The following is a 21,118-nucleotide window of genomic DNA, read 5'->3' as shown; positions in this document are numbered from 1 at the left end:
TATGTTTGCATCCTTAAAGGATTTATTTAAATTTTTCCCGACTATGGTCTTTATGTAAATGGATAATATAATGTTCTTTTATAACTGATATTTTTGCATAGTTGTATTTGTGAGACTCATCCATGTTATATGTACACCAGTGGTCTATCCATTTTCATTGGAGAATAGCATTCCAAAGTATGCCTGTACCATAAAGCATTTATCCATTATTCTGCTGAGAGACACTTGGGTTGCTTCCAGTTTGGGGTTGTTATCAAGATTCATGTATACATCTCCTGTTGCACGAGTGCAAAAGTTTTTCTGGGGTAGATACATAGGAGTCGAATTGCTGGGACTTAGGATATATACATGTTCACCTTTTGTACATAGAACCAAAGTATTTATCAAAGTGCTTGTATCAGTTTGCAGTCCTCCCAGCAGTACATGAGAGTTCAGTCCTAAACATCTCTGTCAACAGTTGCTGTTGTCAGGCTTTAAAATGTTTGCCCATAATGGTAACTTGTTGTGGCTTTAATTTGCATTTCCCTGCTTGCTAATGGGTTTTAGTGATTTTCTTATTTTATTGATCATTTCTGTTTCTTCGTTTGTGAAATTCCTATCAGGTCTTTGCCCATTTTTCAATTAGGTTGCTTGTTTGTTTGTTTTCATTACTTGTAGAAGTTCTTATCCTTTGTCAGTTGTGTGAATATCTTCTCCCCCAGTGTGTCTTCCCTGTTCTTTCTTTATTTTGTCCTTTGAAGAACAGATGTTCTTAATTTCTTCATTTCAATGTAATCAAATTCATCAATCTTCTCCTTTACTGTTGGTGTTTTGGTATCTTGCTTAAGAAGTCCTTCTCTACCCCTAGGTCATGAAGATATTCTCCTATAGTAGCTTCTAAAGACTTCATAGCTTTGTCTTGCATAATTAAGTCTTTTATTTATATGGGATTGGTTTTTTTTTTTATTAAATTCAGTTTTATTGAAATACATTCACACACCATACAATCATCCGTGATATACAAGCCACTGTCCATAGTATGATAACATAGTTATGCATTCATCACCACAATCTATCTCTGAACATTTTCCTTACATCAGAAAGAACCAGAACAAGAATAAAAAATAAAAGTGAAAAAAGAACACCCAAATCAACCCCCATCCCACCCCATTTGTCCTTTAGTTTTTATCCCCATTCCTCCACTCATCCATACACTAGATAAAGGGGGTGTGATCCACAAGGTCTTCACAATCACACTGTCACCCCTTGTAATCTACATTATTATATAATTGTCTTCAGGAGTCCAGACTGCTGGGTTGGAGTTTGGTAGTTTCAGGTATTTACTTCTAGCTGTTCCAATACATTAAAGCCTAAGAGGTGTTATCTATATAGTGCATAAGAATGTCCACCAGAGTGACCTCTTGACTCCATTTGGAATCTCTCAGCCACTGAAACTATTTCGTCTCATTTTGCATCCCCCTTTTGGTCAAGAAGATACTCTCAGTCCCACGATGCCGGGTCCACATTCATCCCTGGGAGTCATACTCTGCGTTGCCAGGGAGATTTACACCCCTGGGAGTCGGGTCCCACATAGGGGGGAGGGCAGCGAGTTCACCTGTCGAGATGGCTCAGTTAGAGACAGAGAGGGCCACATCTGAGCAACAAAGAGGTACTCAGGGGGAGACTCTTAGACACCATTACATACAACTTTAGACTCTCCTTAGTGGTAATGAGCTTCATAAGGGCAAGTCCCATGCTCGAGGGCTCAGCACATCAAACCGCCAGTCCCAATGTTTATGACAACATCAACACCAGTCCAGGTGAGGATGTCCAACACATCCGCACCTTCCCCCAGATCCTCGGGGCTGGAGAGGGGGAGGCTTTAAATATATTTTTTATTATCTGCCCAAATTACTCTAGGATGTGTCACTATTTCACTCCAGCCTATACTAACCTACCGTATCTCACTTATGGGATTGGTTTTTGTGAATGGTTTAAGTAGGGATCCAATGACATTTTTTCTCAACTGAATTCCCAATTGTCCCAACACCTTTTAATGAAAAGTTCATATTTTCCCTGATGATTTCCCATACCATTGACATAGGTCAAGAGTCCATCTATGTATTGTTCCATTTCTGGACTGTTTTTTTTAATTGAGATTGTTCATATACCATACAATTATCCAAAGATTCAAAGTGTACAATCAGTGGCCCATGGTACCATCATACAGCTGTGCATCCATCACCACAATTAATTTTTTTTTCAATTTTTAGAACACTTTCATTACTCCAGAAAAGAAATAAAGACACAAAAAGGATACTCCAATCTTTCCATATCCCTAACCATCCCCCCTCCATTATTGATTCATAGTTTTGGTATAGTACATTTGTTACTGTTGATGAAAGAATGTTAAAATACTACTAACTGTAGTATATAGTTTGCAATAGGTATATATATTCTTTTCTATATGCCTCTCTATTATTAACTTCTAGTTATAGTGTCATGCATTTATTCTAGTTCATGAGAGAGATTTCTAATATTTGTATAGTTAATCACGGACATTGTCCACCACAAAATTCACTGTTTTATACATTCCCATCTTTTAACCTCCAGCTTTCCTTCTGGTGACATACGTGACTCTGAACTTATCCTTTCCACCACTTTCACACACCATTCAGCACTGTTAGTTATTCTCACAACGTGCTACCATCACCTCTGTCCATTTCCAAATGTTTAAGTTCACCCTAGTTGAACATTCTGCTCATAATAAGCAACTGCTCCCCATTCTTTAGCCTTGTTCTATATCCTGGTAACTTATATTTCATATCTATGAGTTTACATATTATAATTAGTTCCTATCAGTGAGACCCTGCAATATTTGTCCTTATGCGTCTGTCTTATTTCACTCAATATAATGCCCTCAAGGTTTCTTCATCAACCCATTTTTTTAAGACAGTTTTGTTCACATACCATACATTCCATCATAGGTAAACAATCGATGTTTCCCTGTATAGTTAGGTATTTATGCATTCACCACCATCACCTCTATCTATATAAGGACATCTCCATTTCTTCCACAAAGAAGGAGGAAGATTCAAAGAAGGTAGAGAGACAAAAGAAAAAGAAAAAAGAAAGAGAGAAAGAACAAAACAAAACAAAACATGACAGCTAGGAAGCAACAAAAGGAAAGATAGCATTAAACTGAAGTAGAATCAAGAGTCAGACAACATCACCAATGCCAAGGGTCCCTTCCCCTTCCCCTATGTCATCCCCATATGCATTTAGCTTTGGTATATTGCCTTTGTTATATTAAAGGAAGCATAATACAATGTTTCTGTTAATTATAGTCTCTAGTTTGCATTGATTGTATTTTACCCCCAATCCTACCCTATTTTTAACATCTTGCAATGTTGACACTCATCTGCTCTACCTCATGTGAAAACATATTTGTACCTTTTATCACAATTGTTGAGCACCCTAGGCTTCATTGAGTTATACAGTCCTGGTCTTTATCTTTTGTCTTTTGTTCTGGTGTCCCACTTGTTCCTAACCTTCCTCTTTCAGCCATGCTCACAGTCATCTTTGTTCAGTGTACTTACATTGCTGTACTACTATCTCCCAAAATTGTGTTCCAAGCCTCTCACTCCTGTCTTTTCCTTTCTGTATGCAGTACTCCCTTTAGTGTTTCCTGTAGAGCAAGTATCTTGTTCACAAACTCTGTCATTTTCTGTTTGTCAGAGAATATTTTAAGCTCTCCCTCATATTTGAAGGACAGTTTTGCTGGATATAGGATTCTTGGTTGGTGGTTTTTCTCTTTCAGTATCTTAAATACCTCACCCACTTCCTTCTTGCCTCCATGGTTTCTGCTGAGAGATCCGCACATAGTCTTATTAAGCTTCCTTTGTATGTGATGGATCGCTTTTCTCTTGCTCCTTTCTGGATTCTCTATTTATATTTGAAATTTGATAATCTTATTATTAATTGTCTTGGCATAGGCCTATTCAAATCTATTCTGTTTGGGGTATGTTAGCTTCTTGGATCCATATTTTTATGTCTTTCATAAGAGATGGGAAATTTTCATTGATTATTTCCTCTATTATTGCTTCTGCCCCTTTTCCCTTCTCTTCTCCTTCTGGGACACCCACGACACACACTTTCCTGCATTTCATGTTGTCATTCATTTCCTGGAGATGTTGCTCATATTTTTCCATTCTTTTCTCTATCTGTTCTTTTGTGTGTAGGCTTTCAGGTTTCTTGTACTCCAGTTCCTGAGTGTTTTCTTCTGTCTCTTGAAATCTGCTGTTGTATGTCTCCACTGTGTCTTTCATCTCTTGTGTTGTGCCTTTCATTTCCATAGATTCTGCCAGTTGTTTTTATGAAGTTTCGATTTCTACCTTATGTACGCCCAGTGTTTTCATTATATGCGTCATCTCTTTTGCATAGCTTCCCTAAACTTTTTAAATTGATTTAGCATTATTGTTTAAATTCCTGTATCTCAGTTGAAATGTAAGTTTGTTCCTTTGACTGGGCCATAACTTCGTTTTTCTTAGTATAGGTTGTAGTTTTCTGTTGTCTAGGCATCTGGTTTCCTTGGTTACCCCAATCAGGTTTTCCCAGACCAGAACGGGCTGAGGTCTTGGAAGGAGGCAATAGTATCCAGTTTCCCTGAGGGTGTCTTAGAAGATTGATACACTCTGTGAGGCCTCAAGTCATTGTGCTTTTCTGCCCAGGTGGTAGCGCCTGTCAGCCTGTAGCTCCAGACTGGTGTAAGGAGGTGTGGTCCATGGCTGTTTTCCTCCAGGCTCTGGGGTCTGATTCTGAATGGAAGGCAGGTAGTAGAATGTGGCCCCACCTCTTTCCTCTTAGGGAAGATACACCCCCTGGGGAGATATCATTTGTATTTGAATAGTCTCTCTGACTCTGCTATCTCCACCCTTGTCTGGGTCAGAACGCTGGGAACTGAAAATGGCTGAGGCTTTCTCCACTGAGCTGAAAAAGGGACAGAAAGCCCCTCTTCAGGGCCAGCCTGCAGCCACCCTCAGTTTCACCCATTGGCTAGAGATAGCACCTGGTCCTCTGGGCTCCCCCTCCCTCCCAGAGAGGTCCTCTGGCTCTCAAAGGTCAGTCATCACCAAAAACCTCTGTCTCCTTGTTGGGAATTCATATCTTGTTTTGAGCAGTCCAAGTTTGTTAATTAAAACCTGAATTGGAGCTGGGCTGAGCTATATTCACTTGCTTGGAGAGTGCTGCTCTCTATCACAGTGAGGCTTCACAGTTTGGGCTGCCAGTGGGGGGAGGGGGCTTCTGGCTTGCATCCGCAGTTTTTACTTACAGATTTTATGCTGCAATCTCAATTATGCTGAATTCCTCCCAATTCAGGTTGGTGTATGATGAGTGGACAGTCACGTTTGCCCCCTCACAGTTATTCCAGATAATTTGGTAGTTGTTCCTAGTTGTTTATTAGTTGTTCCAGGGGGACTAACTAGCTTCCACTCCTTTCTATTGTGCGATCTTCTTCTGCCTCTCTCCTGGACTCTGTTTTGTTTGCTTGATCTATTTGTTTATCCCTGGGCCAATACCACCCTGAATAAATTATGAGTGCGTATAATAAATCTTGATATCTTGTAGTGTAAATCCTGTAAACTTTGTTATACTTCAAGATTGTTTTGGCTATTCTTGGTTATTTGCATTTTCAGGTAAATCTTCAAATCAGCTTTTCCCCTCTCTCTCTCTCTCTCTCTCTCTCTCTCACACACACACACACACACACACACACACATCTTTTTGAGATTTCAATTGAGATTTAATTGAACTGATTGATCAGTCTGGGGAGAATTGACATCATTACAATATTGGGTCTTTCGATCCATAAACATAGTGTATGGTTTTTATTAGGTCTTTTTCTGTGTCTCTAAGTAAATGTAAAATTTTCTCCATAGACTTCTTACACCCCTTTAGTTATATTTATTCCTAAGTGTTCTATATTTTTGATGATGTTATATATGGTATCTTTTTTTTTATTAAATTCAGTTTTATTGAAATACATTCACACACCATACAATCATCCATGATATACAATCCACTGTCCACAGTATGATAACATAGTTATGCGTTCATCACCACAATCTATCTCTGAACATTTTCCTTATATCAGAAAGAACCAGAACAAGAATAAAAAATAAAAGTGAAAAAAAACACCCAAATCATTATATGGTATCTTTTAAAGTTGTTTTCACTTTCTGTTTGTTGCTGGTTTTTAGAAAGTCATTTATTTTTTATATGGATTTTATATCCAGCACCCTTGCGAAATCCTCTTAATTCTAATAATGTATCTGTTAATTATTTTGTTTTTTCCATGTACATATCATATTTTATACAAAAAATGGCATTTTCTTTCTTCCTTTCTAATCTTATCCATTTTCTTTATTTTTCATTCCTACTGCACTTTTAAATAGGAAAGTGGTGAGTGAAGTGATTATAGAAGACATCCTTGTTTCGCTTATGATCTCAAAGTGAAAGATTCCAACATTTCACCATGAAGTTGAATGCTTCCTGTAGATTATTTTTTTGGGAGATTTTTCTGTTGCTAGCACACTGAGAGTTTTTCTCATAAGTTGATGTCGAAGCTTATCTAATAATTTTCTTTATTGAGACATCATTTGATTTGTCTCTTTTAATTTGTTAATATAGTGGATTATATTAATTGATTTTCTATATTAAACCAACCATGGATTCCTGGAATAAGCCAACTTGGTCATGATTGAGTATCCTTTCCATATATTACTAAGTTCTCCATGCTTACATGTTGTTTGTGAATGAGATTGGCCTGTAGTTTTCCTTTCTACAGCCTCTGTCAGGTTTTGGTAACCAAGTCAAGATGGTTGCATAGAAAAAGTTAGAGAGTGTTCCCTCATTTTATATTATCTAGAAGAGTTTAAGATTGTTCTTCAAATGGTTAGTAAAACTTGCTCTGAGCCATCTGCTCTGGCATTTTCTTTCTAGGAAGATATTTGACTACCTATTCAATTTCTTTGATGCTTTTAAGTAGAGTGGCCATAAATTTCATTGTAAAATGCTTCAGTCAGTTTTGGCAAGTGAAATTTTCCTAGGAATATGTTTATTTCATCGAAACTCATAATGTTATTTGTATAGAGTTGTTGCCAATATCTTCTTATTATTAATATCTTTTAAAGACTATGGCATCTATAGTTGTGACACAAATGGGATGCTACAGCTCTGCTGAGAACTCTGGCTGGAAAGCCCCAGGGGAGAGGCTCTGTGGCAACCCCAGGCCCTCCATTCTCAGCCTTGGTTTACCCCAGCTAAGTGCTTGGGGAATTTGTTAAATCAGGGCAGCCCTTCCCCACCTCTGTCTGCACAGATCACCAGGCATCTCCCTTGCCTCTGGATGTCTGTGTTCAGAGAAGGAAGGTCTGCAAGAAAAGCAGGGCCCTGCGGGGGGCTGTTGAAGTGGGAGGAGGGTGATGGGTCCTACTGGGACAGAACCATGCTTCCCCCTCCATGGATTGAAACCCAGTGTCTCTTGCCTCAGGTCCCACAACCCCTCAGCTCTCCAGAGCCTTCCTTCATCTTTCTGCCCCTTCTGGTCCTCTGCACTCTGCTCTGCAAGTGCTTCTCTCTTGGTTCTCCCCCGCAGGCCTCCCAAGACCAAGTTCTTCTTCACTGTCATCCCTCAGCCCATCTTGCTGAGCCCGGGCATAACCTTTATGCTCCCAATCATCTTCCGGCCTCTGGAGGAGGTAAGGTCCCCCATGGTAAGCAGAGGGTGGGAAGAGACAAGAAAAAGTGATCTCAGAACAAGAGGCAGAGCAGAGCAATGAGGCCTTTTAAGCAGCTCCCCCAACCACACACACATCCTGCCGGCCACACAAGGACTCCAGCTTGGGAAGCCCCGGAAACGGGCTCAGAGCCTAATCTTGTGGGACAGAGGGGCGTTTCCCACTGGATTTTGGAGGGTAAGGGCTGTGATACTGTGTGGCCCATTAGAAAGCCCTGGATTCCTTGGCCTGTTCTCAAATGTTTCCCCCCAAATCCTTTGTTACCCACACAAGAGACCCCACATCTCTGAGACCAACACAGTGTTGGAACCCTGGTATCTGACCGTCTTCTCCTTGGAGACTGGGATGGTGGGCACCACCCCATCCTGCCCCTCACTGGGTGCGTTGGGGATGGCTGGGACTGGGGTGGGAAGTGTGGTCCCTGAGCACTTTCTGGGTACCCTGATCAGTGACTGTATCTGCTCCCCCTCCCCTGCTCCCAACACTGCAGAAGGAGTACGTGGACCAGCTGTGGTTTGAGAAAGCAGAGGGGATGTTCCGTGTAGACCTGAGGGCCAGCCTGCCTTGCCACAAGCTGATCTGCCCAGCGTCCCTGCAGCTGCCCATGTGTGCCGTGGGGGACATGACCGAGGCCTGGTTCTGCCTGAACAATGTGGGGTGAGGGGAGAGGCTGAGGCTCCCTCTCCGTCTGAGACCCAGAGGTGGGGAGAGCAGGAACTGTGAGAAGCAGTGCTGGGGAGCAGGAGTGATTGGCATGTCCCGGTGGAGGGATGTGCAGGGGGCTGCCCGGGGTCTCTGCCTTCCCAAAGCCGGGCAGTGGTCAGGATGAGCCGGCAGCTCGGACCTCCCCTGCCCTCCCCCAGGGACCTGCCCACCTTTTTCAACTGGGAGTTCCCCAGTCCGTTCCAGATGCTGCCCATCACGGGGCTGCTGGAGCCTGGCCTGGCCTGCAGGATCAAGGTGACCTTCCAGCCGCTTATAGCCGTCATCTATGAGGCTCAGGCCACATGCTGGTACGGGGACAGCAGCAGGCAGAAGAGCAGCATTCAGCTGCAGGCAGTGGGTGAGGCCCGCCCTCTCACCTGCTCCCACCTGCTCACCTGCGGTGGGCCTCAGCGTGCCCCCCACCCCCCGCCACCTGCTGCGCTGCCCTGGCCCTCACAGGGCCCCACCAGCCTCCTGCACTCCCCCAAACCCCACCGGCTTTGCCTTTCCTATGCCTTCCTTGGAGTGGCAGACAGTTTTTCCTCGGGGACACCTGCTGCCTTTGGGGGTGCTGCTCCGCAGGGGCCACAGAGGCCCAGGTGGGTTTCCCCCAAACTCCGCCATCTGTGCCCCAGCCAAGTGCACCCAGCTGTTGGTGAGCATAAAGCAGAAGCGACCCAAGGACCAGGATGCTGAGGGCTCCCAGAAAGTGCTGCACTTTGGTTCCGTTGCTGTGGGCTGCACCGCAGAGAGGCAGATCAAGCTGCATAACCCGTCAGCGGTGCGCACCCTCCAGGGGAGGGCCTGGGACGCAGGGCCACGGGGCTGGGTGCTCCTGAAACCCACTCCATTTACAGAGTGACTCCCTTCCTCTCCACGCCTTTGGCTCCACCCAGCAGGTGTCCCCCTCTTCTCTCATCTGGGAGCTGGGGGGGCGGGTTATGCTCTGCACCCCGAGAGATACCCTAAGAACAGTCCTACCACTGTCCTGACCCCAGGAGCACAGCTAGCCTTTATGGTGCCTTTGGGACAAGAAGAAAAAGGTGACCCTCTGGGAGGAGCCCCCTCTGGGCGGCCCCAGTGCAGGACACACGGCCTGGCCCCTTTCTACCCCCTGGTGGGGGCAGCCTCACCCTGCACTCAGCCCCTTGGCCAGCATCTCAGGCTGCCCACCCTAGGACCTGACCTCCCACCCCTCACCCCTGGCTGCACAGGTGAGCACCCCCTTCAAGATCGAAGCGTCCCCAGACGTGCTGCCCAGAGACCAGGCCTTCTCATGCTCCACGGCCCATGGCGTGGTGCACCCTGGAGAAACGAAATGCGTGTCGCTGTCCTTCCACCCCGAGACCCTGGACACCGGGACTATGGACTACTTCTCCATTGTGCCCTCTGGCTGTGCCTCCCAAACTCTGCTCAAAGTCGTCGGCTTCTGTAGAGGTACTGGCAGCCCCGGGGGTCAGGAGCAGCCCACCCTTCGGCTTCTGCAGCGCTGCTTGCCCCGGTGCCCCGCAGCCTCCGTCTCTGCTGCCCCCTGGTGGCCACAGCGAGGAATCACTTGATTCCACCTGGAGATACCACCGCCGTCACCCGTGGTGGTGCTGGAATCCTGCTCCGGCCGCTGGCGCAGGCACTCACAGGGGCCCCGTCTCCCACGCCCAGGTCCCGCTGTGTCTCTGCAGCACCACTGCGTCAACTTCAACTGGATCAACCTTGGGGAGCGCTCGGAGCAGCTGCTGTGGATCGAGAACAAGTCGGACTGCCCAGCGCACTTCCAGTTCACCATCGACTGCCGGGAGAGCGTCTTCAGCATCAGCCCTTCCTTCGGGACCCTGGTGGGCAAGGCCCGCCTGGCCCTGCACTGCACCTTCCAGCCGGTGCACCCCATCATCTACTTCCGGCGGGTGTCCTGTCTCGTCCATCACCAGGTGGGCCTGAGGGAGGGGAGCAAGGCCCAGGGGAGGAGGGCCTCCCCTGGGGCGCACCCAGGGCCTGGGAGCTCATGAAGACGGTGCACGGCTCACTCCTCTGACTTCTGGGCCTTCGGGGTCATCCTCCTGGATCACATCGTCCTCCAGGGCTCTGACTCTGGCCTTTGGAGCCAGAGCATGGCCAAGGGCACATGGAGGTCCACTCTGAGCCAGGTGGGTGCCCCAATCTTGCCCCAACTGCTGCTAGGTCAGGGACATTGCTGCCAGGCTGTAAAGAGGGAGGTGTAGTCCTTATCCCACACAACAGGTGCAGGGCAGAGGGCCGGAAGTTAGGATCCCAGCCCTGGCCCCTGGATATGGATGCACCAGTTGTGCCTTGACCAAGGTGGTTCGTGGGGGCTGGAACCCACCCACAGTCTGCTCCCCAGGCTGTGTGTTCTGGCTCTGGACAATATCTCTACTCAGAGGAATGGGTGCCCTTTTCTAATTCTCATGAAGGTGCAGTGTGGGAGGCCCTAGGGGTGGGAAGAAGAGACAGAGGGGCAGAGAGAGGGCCTGATGAGGTTGCTGCCCCTGCACCCCCTAGATACCTCCCTGCCTCCAGGAGGCCTGGGTTCTGTCTTGCAGACCTCTTGACTGCAGTGGGGTGGACAGCAGAATGCCCAGGAACTGGGGGCAGAGGGGAAGAGTGGTCATAGTGCTCCAGGTCCTGGCCTTTCCCGGCTCCCAGTTTCCCTAGCTGAGCCGGGCAGTTACTGGGCTGCTCGCTCGGTTTGCCTCCCTGTAGCTTCTGCCCCACTGTCTCTGACCTCTGTCTGCCCCAGCTTCTGTTCTCAGTTCAACCCCTTGCCCCACTGCCCCTCGCATGCCCTGTTGCACCCAAACTTCACAGGACCCATTGTTCCTGGACCTGATGGGGACCTGCCACTCGGAGAGCACCAAGCCGGCCATACTGAGGCCCCAGCACCTGTCCTGGTACCGCACACACCTGGTGCGGGGCCTGACGCTCTACCCTCCTGATATCCTGTGGGCCATGCTGAAGGAGAAGAAGCTGGAGCAGGATAAGGATGGGGCCCTCCTGATTCCCAGTGAGGTACCCATGCAACCCTAAGGGCCCCAGACTCTCCAGAGCCCCCCAGGAACAGGCTGCCCTCCCCAGGTGCATGCCTCCTTCCCCAGCAACTCTGGGTGGGCCCCCTTAGTGGGCAGGGGTCACCTGTGTGGAGCCCTTGTAGCTTTTTCCAAGGAGTGTGCAGAAGGTGAGGGCAGGGGTGTGTCAGCAGCAGCCAGGCGTGGTCTCTCCCCACGCAGGACCTGGAGTACACACCAGCCCAGCAGTACCCGGCCATCCCCCCCATGACTGAGTACTTCTGCGACGGCACCAGCGACACGGCCGTCTTCCCCCCGCCTGTCAGCCTAGAGCCTGCGGAGGTGGATTTTGGTGCCTGCCCGGGGCCCCAGACCCCCAACCCCATGCCCCTGTGCCTCATGAACTACACCAAGGGCAAGATCACCGTAGCCTGGACGCGCAGGGCTGACTGCCCCTTCTGGGTGACCCCAGACACCTGCACTGTGCCGCCACTCAAGTCCATGGCCCTGCGCCTGCACTTCCAGCCGCCCCACCCCAACGGCCTCTATGCCGTGGAGCTTGAGGCCTTCGCTGTCTATAAGGTGTGTGCAGGACGGAGGGGGTTCGTTTGCCCTGACCCCGAGCGCCAGGATGGGGGCCAGTGGGGGGCAAAGGGGGGCGGCCAGAGCCCGTCCTCTCCATGTGGCAGGCTTCTCTCACCTCCCTGGCTGGGGAGCAGCCCCCATTGATCTGTCTTCTCCTCTGTGGCGGAGGCCTTTCTTGGCCCCTCTGATTGCGTCTCATCCGTAGGGATGAGAAGGAGAGTGCAGCTAGGAGCAAGCCCTTTGGGAAAGTTTGGCACACAAGGGGCAGCTCCCTGGGGCTTCTGGCTGGGGAGCCTCATGGCTTCACGTCCAGTCCCTGGGGTTGGGAGAGAAGTTCCTCCAAAAGAGCTGTGGTCGTGGCAGCCAGGAACGAGGGCCCCTGGGGAGAGAGTGGCTCGCGGTCTCTTTCTACTGGATAGCGCTCTTCTAGACAAATTCCTACCGAGTGGCTGCTGCTTTGCCACCGCGTCTCCCTCTCCCAGGGCTGTGTGAGGGCTAAAGAGAGCGTTTGCCAAGTGCCCAGCCCAGGGCCCGGCACACAGCATGGGGGGGTAGGGGGGCGGGGGGCTGCCCCTCAGGGTTGGACATGGGACTGTGAGCTGCGTCCGTGGTCCGGCCCCCTGCAGGTCCTGCAGAACTACAGTAACATCGAGGAGGACTGCACTGTGTGCCCATCCTGGTGCCTGACGCTGCGAGCGCGAGGCCACAGCTACTGTGCTGTCTTCGAGCACCACATCCCCCAATATTCCCTGGATGCCCCCAAGGTGAGCATGGCCCCAGAGGGATCATGACTCAGGGGAGAGGACCCGAAAGCCTGGGGGCTGGACAGCTGCCTCCTGCCTGCCCCATCTGCCCTCCTCACTTGCTCTTCTCACGCTCAGGTTTCAAAAGCTCCAGCTCCTGCTTTGCTTGTTTCTTATTTTCTAAGCACCGGCTGTGTCCCTGGGTCCTGGACTAGCCCCTGGGAAGGCGACAATCCACACCAGCTGCCCTTGGGGATCACCCAACCCCATGGGGGAGGCATGGTCAGCCCCCTTGGCTCTTAACCCCTTCCTCAGGGAGTCATAATTCCCAGGTCTCTCCTGAGGGCCTCTCCCAGGAAGCAGGGTAGCAGTGGGCTTAGAAGCATAGTCTCCTCCCAGCTGCCACCACCATCAGTCTTTTCAGTACTGTCTCCATCACCCTCAGGCCTCCTATTGTGTTTAGGGTTGTTTTGGTTTCCCATCTGCTAAAACAAATACCACACAATAGGTTGGCTTCAACAATGGGAATTTATCAGCTCATGCTTTTGAGGCTAAGAGAAGTCCCAAATCCAGGTGTCAGCAAGGTGATGCTTTCTCCCCGAAGACTGGTGATCCAGGGTTGGCTGCTGGTGACTCTCAGCCCTTGGCTTGTCCATCACCTGGCAATGCACATGGTGGCGTCTTCTCCAGTCTCTTCCCGGTTCCGTTGACTTTCAGCTTCTGGCTGCTTCCCATGGCTTTCTCACTCTATGGCCTTCTCTGAAACGCCTCCAGTAATAGGATTAAGACCTTTCCTGACTCAGTTGGGCCACATCTTAAGTGAAGTAACCTCATCCAAAGGTCCTGTTTACAATGGGTTTGCACCCCACGGGAATGGATTAAGTTTAAGAACGTTCTCTTCTGGGATGTATAACTCCTTGTCCCCCACCATCTAACCCTACTGGCCTCTAATCCCAAACTTATATTACCCCTGAGATTCAGCTCAAGTCTCCCCAACCCCCCTTCCCCAAGCCCTCCCTGGCTGCCTGCCCGGCGCCCTTCCCTTGGCTAGTTCCTCCCAGGCCATTGCTGAATCCAGCCAGTTCTGGGCCTACGTTGCTCCCACACTGACTCACACCTGCGTCCGGTCGCCTAGCAGGTCAGGGATCGTGGGTCTCGTGTTTTATAGAAAGACCGGAAAGGGCTGCTTACCCCAGAGCTTCTGGACCAGGATTTCTGAGGGTGGGTCCTTCAAAGAGTGATTCAAATGGCCCCAAACTGAAAGAACTTCTACTCTAAACTTATGCAGGGGTCTCAGAAGTCTCTGACTTTCCCAGGGGCCTGTTCCTGTGGCTACCCCATTTCCCTGTCTAGAGGTTTCTGAAGAACAGCAGCATTCACTGGGCCAGGCTGTGGCCACCCTCGGTTCCCTGCTCCCAGGCTATCGAATGGGATGCTTGGAGGCATCTTGGATCTCCTCGGAGGCAGCCCCACCAGACCCACATGTACTTCCCTGGGGGAGGGGGGATAAGAGCATGGGCCCCACTTCTCTTTTCTTCTCCCCCAACCCCAGCTATTTGCCGCAGTATCTTCCGGTGAACCCTCCTACCGCAGCCTGCTCCTGGTCAACAGAGGCTCCATGCTGCTCACCTTCAGCCTGGCCCCCAAGAGCAGCTCGGACATCATCCTGAGGCCCACCTCGGGCCTTGTGGCCCCCGGGGCTCACCAGATCTTCCTCGTCTGTACCCACCCCAAGGGCAATTCCTGGAAGCAGCATGTTTTCTTCCTGCAGTTCAATTTTTGCCCCCAGTATCTCAAGGTAGGAGGCAGGGATAGGGGACCTGGGTCCTTGAGAATGAGCCACATTTTGGGGGTTCCCTTTTCAAAGTCACATTCTGGGGTTGGCCTTTAAGGCTCCCCTAAAGTGGCCAAGGGATCTTTCCTCCTATAGGAAGTAGCAGGGAGAGAATTGCTTGGCCACATCTGAAAAGTTCTCCCACCTCTCAGGGTCCTGCCTGTCCACCTCATGGTGTCTGGGACCAGGGAAAGGGGTGTAGGAGTCCCCAACAGAAGGAGCTGGGGGGTGGGTGACAGAAATCTGTCTGCAGGTGGTAGAATGATGTTTGGACAGCTGAAGCCAGGCCAGGGGTAAGGTCTGGGGTGATGGACCCATTTCTGGCTCCGTGAAGTTGTCCAATATCCTCGCTCAGTTCCTGAGTCCTTTCCAAGAACCACTCCCTGTGTCGGTTGCCGTCCACTCTGCCTTGGAGAGAAGCTTCCCATGCTCACTCATAGCCAGTGTGGCTTCCTGGACGTTTTGTGGGGGAGCCAGGGATTTTGGGTGAGGCCAGGGCACTGCCCTTCCTCCTCTGGCCCCAGGAGGTGAGCATGCAGAGCCGGGAGGAGCCACTGCAGCTGAAGATGGACACCTGTAAAAGCATCTTCTTCAAGCCCACCTGGGTGGGCTGCTCCTCCACCAGCCTCTTCTCCTTCCACAACCCCTCGCGGCTGCCCCTGGAGTTTGAGTGCAGGGTCTCCCCGCAGCACCGAAAGGTGTTGGCCGTCCAGCCCACCAAAGGATGCATCCAGCCCAACGAGAACTTTGTGAGTGCCCACCCCCTGCCAGAGGCCGGGACAAGGGGTGCCATCCTCAGCTTCATCATCATCTCTTATTCCTGCCTGGCATGGGCCACGCAGAGGGTGTGCCCCCTCCCTCTCAAGCCACGGTCACATCCCCCCAGTCTCCTGAGTAGGTGTTATTATGACCATCATACCACCCCCATTTTTCAAAGAATTGAGACTTAGAGGAAAATAGATTGTAAGTTAGGAGATGTAGAACTAGGATTTGAACCAGGGCTAACTGACGCCAGGGCTCAAGAGTGTGTCCATTCTTGAGCCGTCACCCCCAAAGCTGTGAGAGCACTGCGAAAATGGTTCAGAGAAGCTGGATTTGGGGTAACATAGATGGCTGTCTGTAAGGGGTGAGAAGCAGGCTCCCAAAGATCCCGGCAACAATCTGGAGGGGGCAGGGGATGGGTCCCCAAATAACAAACCCCCATGCCTGGCCCAGGGCCTTGTGGACAGGTCAAAGAGGCCAAATGTGGGACATGAACCACCAAGAAAGGTGTCTGTGTGAGCCCAGGGGGCAGAAACTGGGAGGTGTCTCAGCTCCAGGCCTCACCAGCTCTGTGGCCTTGGGCAAGTTACCCCACTTCTCGAGTCTCATTTCTCATCCAAAAATGAGGCACTGAAATAATACCCCTGACCTCATGGGTTTGCAGGATTATGGGGCAAAGGGAGCTAACATAACTGTGACGTGCGTGAAGTATCTGCATGGGGGAAGCACTGAAAAGAGGGTGACCGGAGCCTGGAACCTGGCACTGGCTTCTCAAGGGCCAGGAGCTGGGGGAGGCCCCAGGAGGCCCCCATGCAGGAATCGTCTCTGTGACCCCAGACCCTGACGTGGATCTTCAGCCCCTTGGAGGAGACCAAGTACCTGTTCCGAGTGGGGATGTGGGTCTGGGAAGCCGGCACGCCCCCCGGCGCCAAACCCCCCACCACCCACTACATGCTCCGGCTGGTGGGCGTGGGCACCAGCAGCAGCCTCTGTGTGAGTGGCAGAGCCCTGGCCGGCAGGGGTGGGGGTGGGGGTGGGGGGTTGGGTGGTCCAGGGTGCCTGGCTCCAAGAGGGCAGGGGATGGGAGCCCTCTGGTCCCCCAGCCCAGGCTGGACTCGCCCTTCCTGGGGGGTGCTCCAAGGCCAGGGGTGGGAGAGCCAGGCCCCCTTTCCCCCGCTGGCTGACCCTGGCCCTCAGGCAAAGGCAAAGGAGCTGGACTTCGGGAGCATCCAGGTGAACAGCACGCAGTCCAGGTCTCTGGAAATCGTGAACAATGGAAACTGCACCCTCTATTATCGCCTGTTCCTGGAGCAGAGCAGCCCCGAGGCCGACGGCAGTGACCCCCTCGGTACCTTGGGCCTGGGCTGGTGCCAGGGCCACAGCAGGCAGGGTGGGGCACAGGTTGAGACTGGTTAAGCCCACGGTTTGGAGTCAGGCAGGGCAGGGGTCTGCTTTCTGGGTGTGTGGCATTGGCCAGGTGACGCTCCTCTCTGAACCTCAGCTTCCTCACCTATAAAATGGGGCTACTGGTGGCACCCCCCCACACACACACACAGGGCTGCTAGGTGGAGGAACGTGCTCAGGTGCCAATGACATGAAGTGTGGGCCCATCTGTCCTGGACTGGGAGGGGGATCTCGGGGAGGGAGCAGGCGGAGAGGCCCGGCCTGCGCCAAGGACCTGCTCTGCCCGCTGCCCACCCTCCCCCACCGGCTCATTGCTGAGCAGCTCTGCAGCTGGACCGGACAGAAGGGAGCTTGCCATCTCGGTCCAAGGACACCATCAACCTGACAGCCTGCCCCAAGCACCAGTCCCAGTTCTCCTGGACCGTCAGCTACTCTCTCCTCTCCCACAGAGGTACCTGGGCCTCCCGGCATGGAGAGACGGGGCCAGGGAGGAGCAGGAGGAAAGGGGGAGAGTATGTGAGGCAGGACGTGGGGTGGGGGGTGCTGGGGCGAGGGGGGTCGAGGCAGAGCTGGCAGGGTAGTGCGGGCACACCCAGGGGTGTCTTTGGGTGTCTGGCGTGGATGTCCCGCGCCTGTCAGTGTGTTTATCTCCGTGGGTGCCTGGGCTGAAGGTGAGACGTTAGGAACTGCCCCACTGATTTATGGTGGGCACTCATCCTCCCTGGACCTCAGCCTCCTCCTCTGTAAAATTTGCCCTGGGGCAGGCTGAGTCCCAGATATACAGAACAGAGGCAGAGTGCAGACCCTGGGGCCAAACTGTCTGGGATTGGATCTGGCTCCAGCACTTATTAGCCAAATATTCTTAGGAAGCTGTTCAATTGCTTGGTGCCTCAGTTTCCTCACCTGTAAAATGGGATAATAATGGTGCAAGGCAATAAGAAGGAACAAAGTGCCAGACGGGCTGCCACATGGATGAACCTTGTCCCAAAAAGGCAAATAAATTCCCATAGAGACGCAGAGTAGATTAGTGGTTGCCAGGGGGTTTGGGGGGTTGAGGGAGTGGCGAGTGATGGCTAACAGGTATGGAGTTTTTTTGGGGGGCATTGAAAATGTTCTAAAATGAGATAGGGTGATGGTTGCACAACTCTGTGAATCTACAAAGTCACAGAATTGTACGCTTTAAAAAAATGAATTTTGTGCTATGTAAATTATATCTTAAAGCTGTGATTTAAAGAAATGGTTTGAAAAAACTGCTCGTGCACATGAAATGCAGGGCTGTGTGCAGGGCGCTAGGGCTCACCCGGCACCCAGAGAGTACCGGCTGGCTGGAAATGCCCCAGAGCCCCTGGAGATGTGCCACCTCTGCCTGGGGTCCCAGGGCGCCTGCAGCCTGCATGGCCCGTGGGGGCTGGTGGTGAGCCCCCTCCTCTCTCCCACACCCCTCCCCTAGATAACAAGGTTGGGGAGAAGCAGGAACTGTGTCGTGTCACCCTGGTGGCCGTGTACCCCTTGCTTTCTGTCCTGGACGTCTGCTCCATGGGCAGTGCTGAGGGCATCACCCGGCAGCACCTGTGGCACCTCTTCTCCCTGGACACGCTCAACAGTTACCTGGAGCGTGAGCCCACGCCCTGGGAGCTCACCTACAAGGTGCCCACCAGGCACAGGTGAGCTGGGTCTGGGGAAGGGGCAGGGCCTAGATGGGGACATCCTGGGAACTTTCTCCCTGCACCCCCAGCTCCAGGCCCTGTCCAAGCTTCTCTTTAGGGAAGAGGCCCCCAAAACTCTCACTCACCCCCTAGAGGGGCCGGGAGAAGCCGAGGATTGGCGTGAGGTCTGAAGCACTAGCCCACCCCTCCCTCCTGAGTCCCAGATTCTCCTGGGGGTGGTGTGAGCACCCAAGCCAGACAGCCCCTGGAGGGCCCCCTCCCACCCTCCTCCCCCCTGCTCCTGCCAGCTTGCGGATGCCTCTGAGCTGTTTCTCTGCTCCACACAGCACAAGCCAAATTCCCCCCATCTTCACCCCTTTGAAGCTTGACTTCAATTTCGGGGCCGCGCCGCTCGACGCCCCCCCTTCTGTGGTGCTCCTGGTCCTGAAGAACCGTGGAGTGGTCCCCGTGGACTGGTATGGCCGGCTCAATGCAGGGGGCTGAGGGGCTGGGGAGACAGGTGCCTGGAGGCTGGGAGATGGGAAAGCTGCCTTGTCTTGCCAGACGGCTGCCTGGTGTCTGGGAAGAGAGGATCTTTCATTGACTTGGCAGCGTGGAGGCCGGCGGTGGGCCTGGGGCCACCAAGCAGGGGCGCTGGACCACTGGAGTTTGCTCAGGACTCAGGAGCAGCTGTGGGTCGAGATGGGTCATAGGCCAGGAAGTGGTGGAACCCCCCTGCCGGGGACTGGGTAGCGTCCTCCTGAGGACGTCATGAAGGAGAAGTGTCACCAGGCATCTGTCTCATGCCGGTGGGGCATTTACATCTTTTTTCTCCAACCCTCACACCAACGGTGCTAGTTTCCTGGGGATGCCGATAAACAGCCACAATATGGGTGACCTAAAAGAACAGAAATGTATCCTCTCACAGTTCTGGAGGCTGGAAGCCCAAAATCAAGGCATTGGCAGGGCCGTGCTCTCTCTGAAATCTTGCCTCTTCCAGCTGCTGGTGTTTGCTGGCCCTCCTTGGCGCTCCGTGGCTGGTGGCAGCATTTCAATTCTGCCCCCATCTTCACGTTGCCTCCTCCCTGTGTCTGTGTCTGTTCTCACCTTCTTATAAGGACAACAGTTGTTGGATTCGGGCCGCCCTGCTCCAGCGTGAGTTCATCTTAGCCAGTCACATCTGCAAAGATCCTACATCCACATAAGGTCCCATTCATGGCAGTTGGGGTTAGGATGTGAATATCTTTTGTGGATTACACAATTCCACCCATAACATCCATCCTGTAAAAAATCCTCCTCTCTGGATTCTCATGGTTGTGGAGACCGAGGGCCAGCAAGGTCCAGGTCTCAGTCAAGGCCACACAGCCACGAGTGGGCAGAGCCAGTTTCAAACCCAGATTTGTCAGCTTCTAGAGCCTGGATCACTGAGTCTGCAAGGAGACTTCGAGGTGCTCCTGTGTGCTGGGTGTTCACTGAGGGTCCCAGCTCTGTGGGAGCCAGGCCCGTGACGGAGGAGAGTCAAAGGCCTTGGGATGGGGGGACAGGTAGGACAGGGACCTGCTGCGATGGAGCTGGTTTCGGGGAGCCTGGACCTGCCACTGCCCGGCCACAGGAAGGGTTGGGGCTGGCCAGCTAGATCCCTGCCTGGCCACAGAGCAGGTGCCACCTCTGGAGTCACATGGGGCTAGGCCTGGATGCCTGAGCCCGCCAAGCTGCCCTTTCGTGGGCTTCACTCTCCTCCCGCTGGGGCCCGGAACCTGTGCCCGGTAGACATCCTGTTTCAACGACAAGGTATTTTCTTTTTCTTCCTCCCTGCCTCTGCCACATGCCTTGATTTCCTAGCAAGCTTCCTTTTGATGACTTCCAACTCTGCTTGGCTAAACAGAGGTGAAAAAGAAGTGTCCCTGTCTGGTCAGGCTTGAATGAGAGTGAAGGTTGGTGGGGTGGGGGGACACTGGCAATCTCAGAAACCTCCCTGTCCAAGCAGGGTCTTGGGGTGTTGGGGTGAAGGTGTGGTGGAGGGCTGGAGAAAGTGTGCAGTAGCCACCCCCTTACTCTCTGGATTCCCCAGCCCTCTCTGCGGTGGAGGGAGACAGAGAAGCTGGCTCATTAGGTGGCTCCTGGCTGGGAAGGGCCAGGACTGAGGAAGCTTGGCAGGGCTGCTGGCCTGGCTGGGGCAGGCCCGGGTCCTGCCTTGAGCTCCGGATCTGCCATTCACTGGGGCTCTTGGAGTGGGCCGGGAGCCAGGCCCTACGGGGCTCAGGGGTGGGAGCAGGAAAAGCGGAGTTGGCCTGTGTCCTGGAAAGGAGCAGCGTATTTGGTGGACGGCGCGCGCGTGTGTTTGTTTAGGAGCAAGCCAGCTCACACTTTCTCTGTGGAGAGGGTCCAGACTGCTGGAAACCGAAGCGGGAGGAAACCCAGGCGGAGTGCCCGCCGAGCTGGGGCCGTCCGTTAGGAGCCCATTTGAGGTGCAGGAAGGCAGTCCGTGCTTCTTCCAGGATTCTGAGCACCGGGAACCTTCCTTGGAAGACTTGACTCTCCTTTGCTTTATGTGTTGTTGTGTTTTCTTTCAATTTCTTAGAAGGCTATTTTTGAACATTCTAGCCTGTCTCTGCTGAGCTCATAAAGAATAGACGGAGGGTTT

At 52.0% G+C, this 21,118-nt stretch overlaps 1 protein-coding gene across 7 annotated transcripts in view; it reads left to right on the top strand.

Annotated features, from left to right (window-relative positions):
- CFAP65 (cilia and flagella associated protein 65) overlaps positions 1–21,118 on the top strand; it is a 38,877-nt gene that overhangs the window by 5,090 nt on the left and 12,669 nt on the right. For 4 of the 7 annotated variants that reach the window (XM_037850215.1, XM_037850211.1, XM_037850214.1 and 1 more), the window contains exons 5-20: positions 7,637–7,739; positions 8,269–8,435; positions 8,642–8,841; positions 9,119–9,264; positions 9,698–9,920; positions 10,143–10,408; positions 11,304–11,504; positions 11,723–12,082; positions 12,712–12,849; positions 14,381–14,626; positions 15,187–15,411; positions 16,262–16,417; positions 16,622–16,772; positions 17,151–17,279; positions 18,279–18,492; positions 18,822–18,950. In XM_037850215.1, the coding sequence (XP_037706143.1) occupies positions 7,637–7,739; positions 8,269–8,435; positions 8,642–8,841; positions 9,119–9,264; positions 9,698–9,920; positions 10,143–10,408; positions 11,304–11,504; positions 11,723–12,082; positions 12,712–12,849; positions 14,381–14,626; positions 15,187–15,411; positions 16,262–16,417; positions 16,622–16,772; positions 17,151–17,279; positions 18,279–18,492; positions 18,822–18,950 (3,054 nt within the window). Of the gene's footprint in view, positions 1–7,636; positions 7,740–8,268; positions 8,480–8,641; positions 8,842–9,118; positions 9,265–9,697; positions 9,921–10,142; positions 10,409–11,303; positions 11,505–11,722; positions 12,083–12,711; positions 12,850–14,380; positions 14,627–15,186; positions 15,412–16,261; positions 16,418–16,621; positions 16,773–17,150; positions 17,280–18,278; positions 18,493–18,821; positions 18,951–21,118 lie in introns of those variants that run through there. The other 3 variants (XM_037850216.1, XM_037850217.1, XM_037850218.1) reach the window with 3 other exon arrangements.

This window comes from Choloepus didactylus, chromosome 9 (assembly GCF_015220235.1).
Source record: "Choloepus didactylus isolate mChoDid1 chromosome 9, mChoDid1.pri, whole genome shotgun sequence".
Lineage (NCBI taxonomy): Eukaryota > Metazoa > Chordata > Mammalia > Pilosa > Megalonychidae > Choloepus > Choloepus didactylus.
This window is presented reverse-complemented; position numbering and strand designations above follow the sequence as displayed.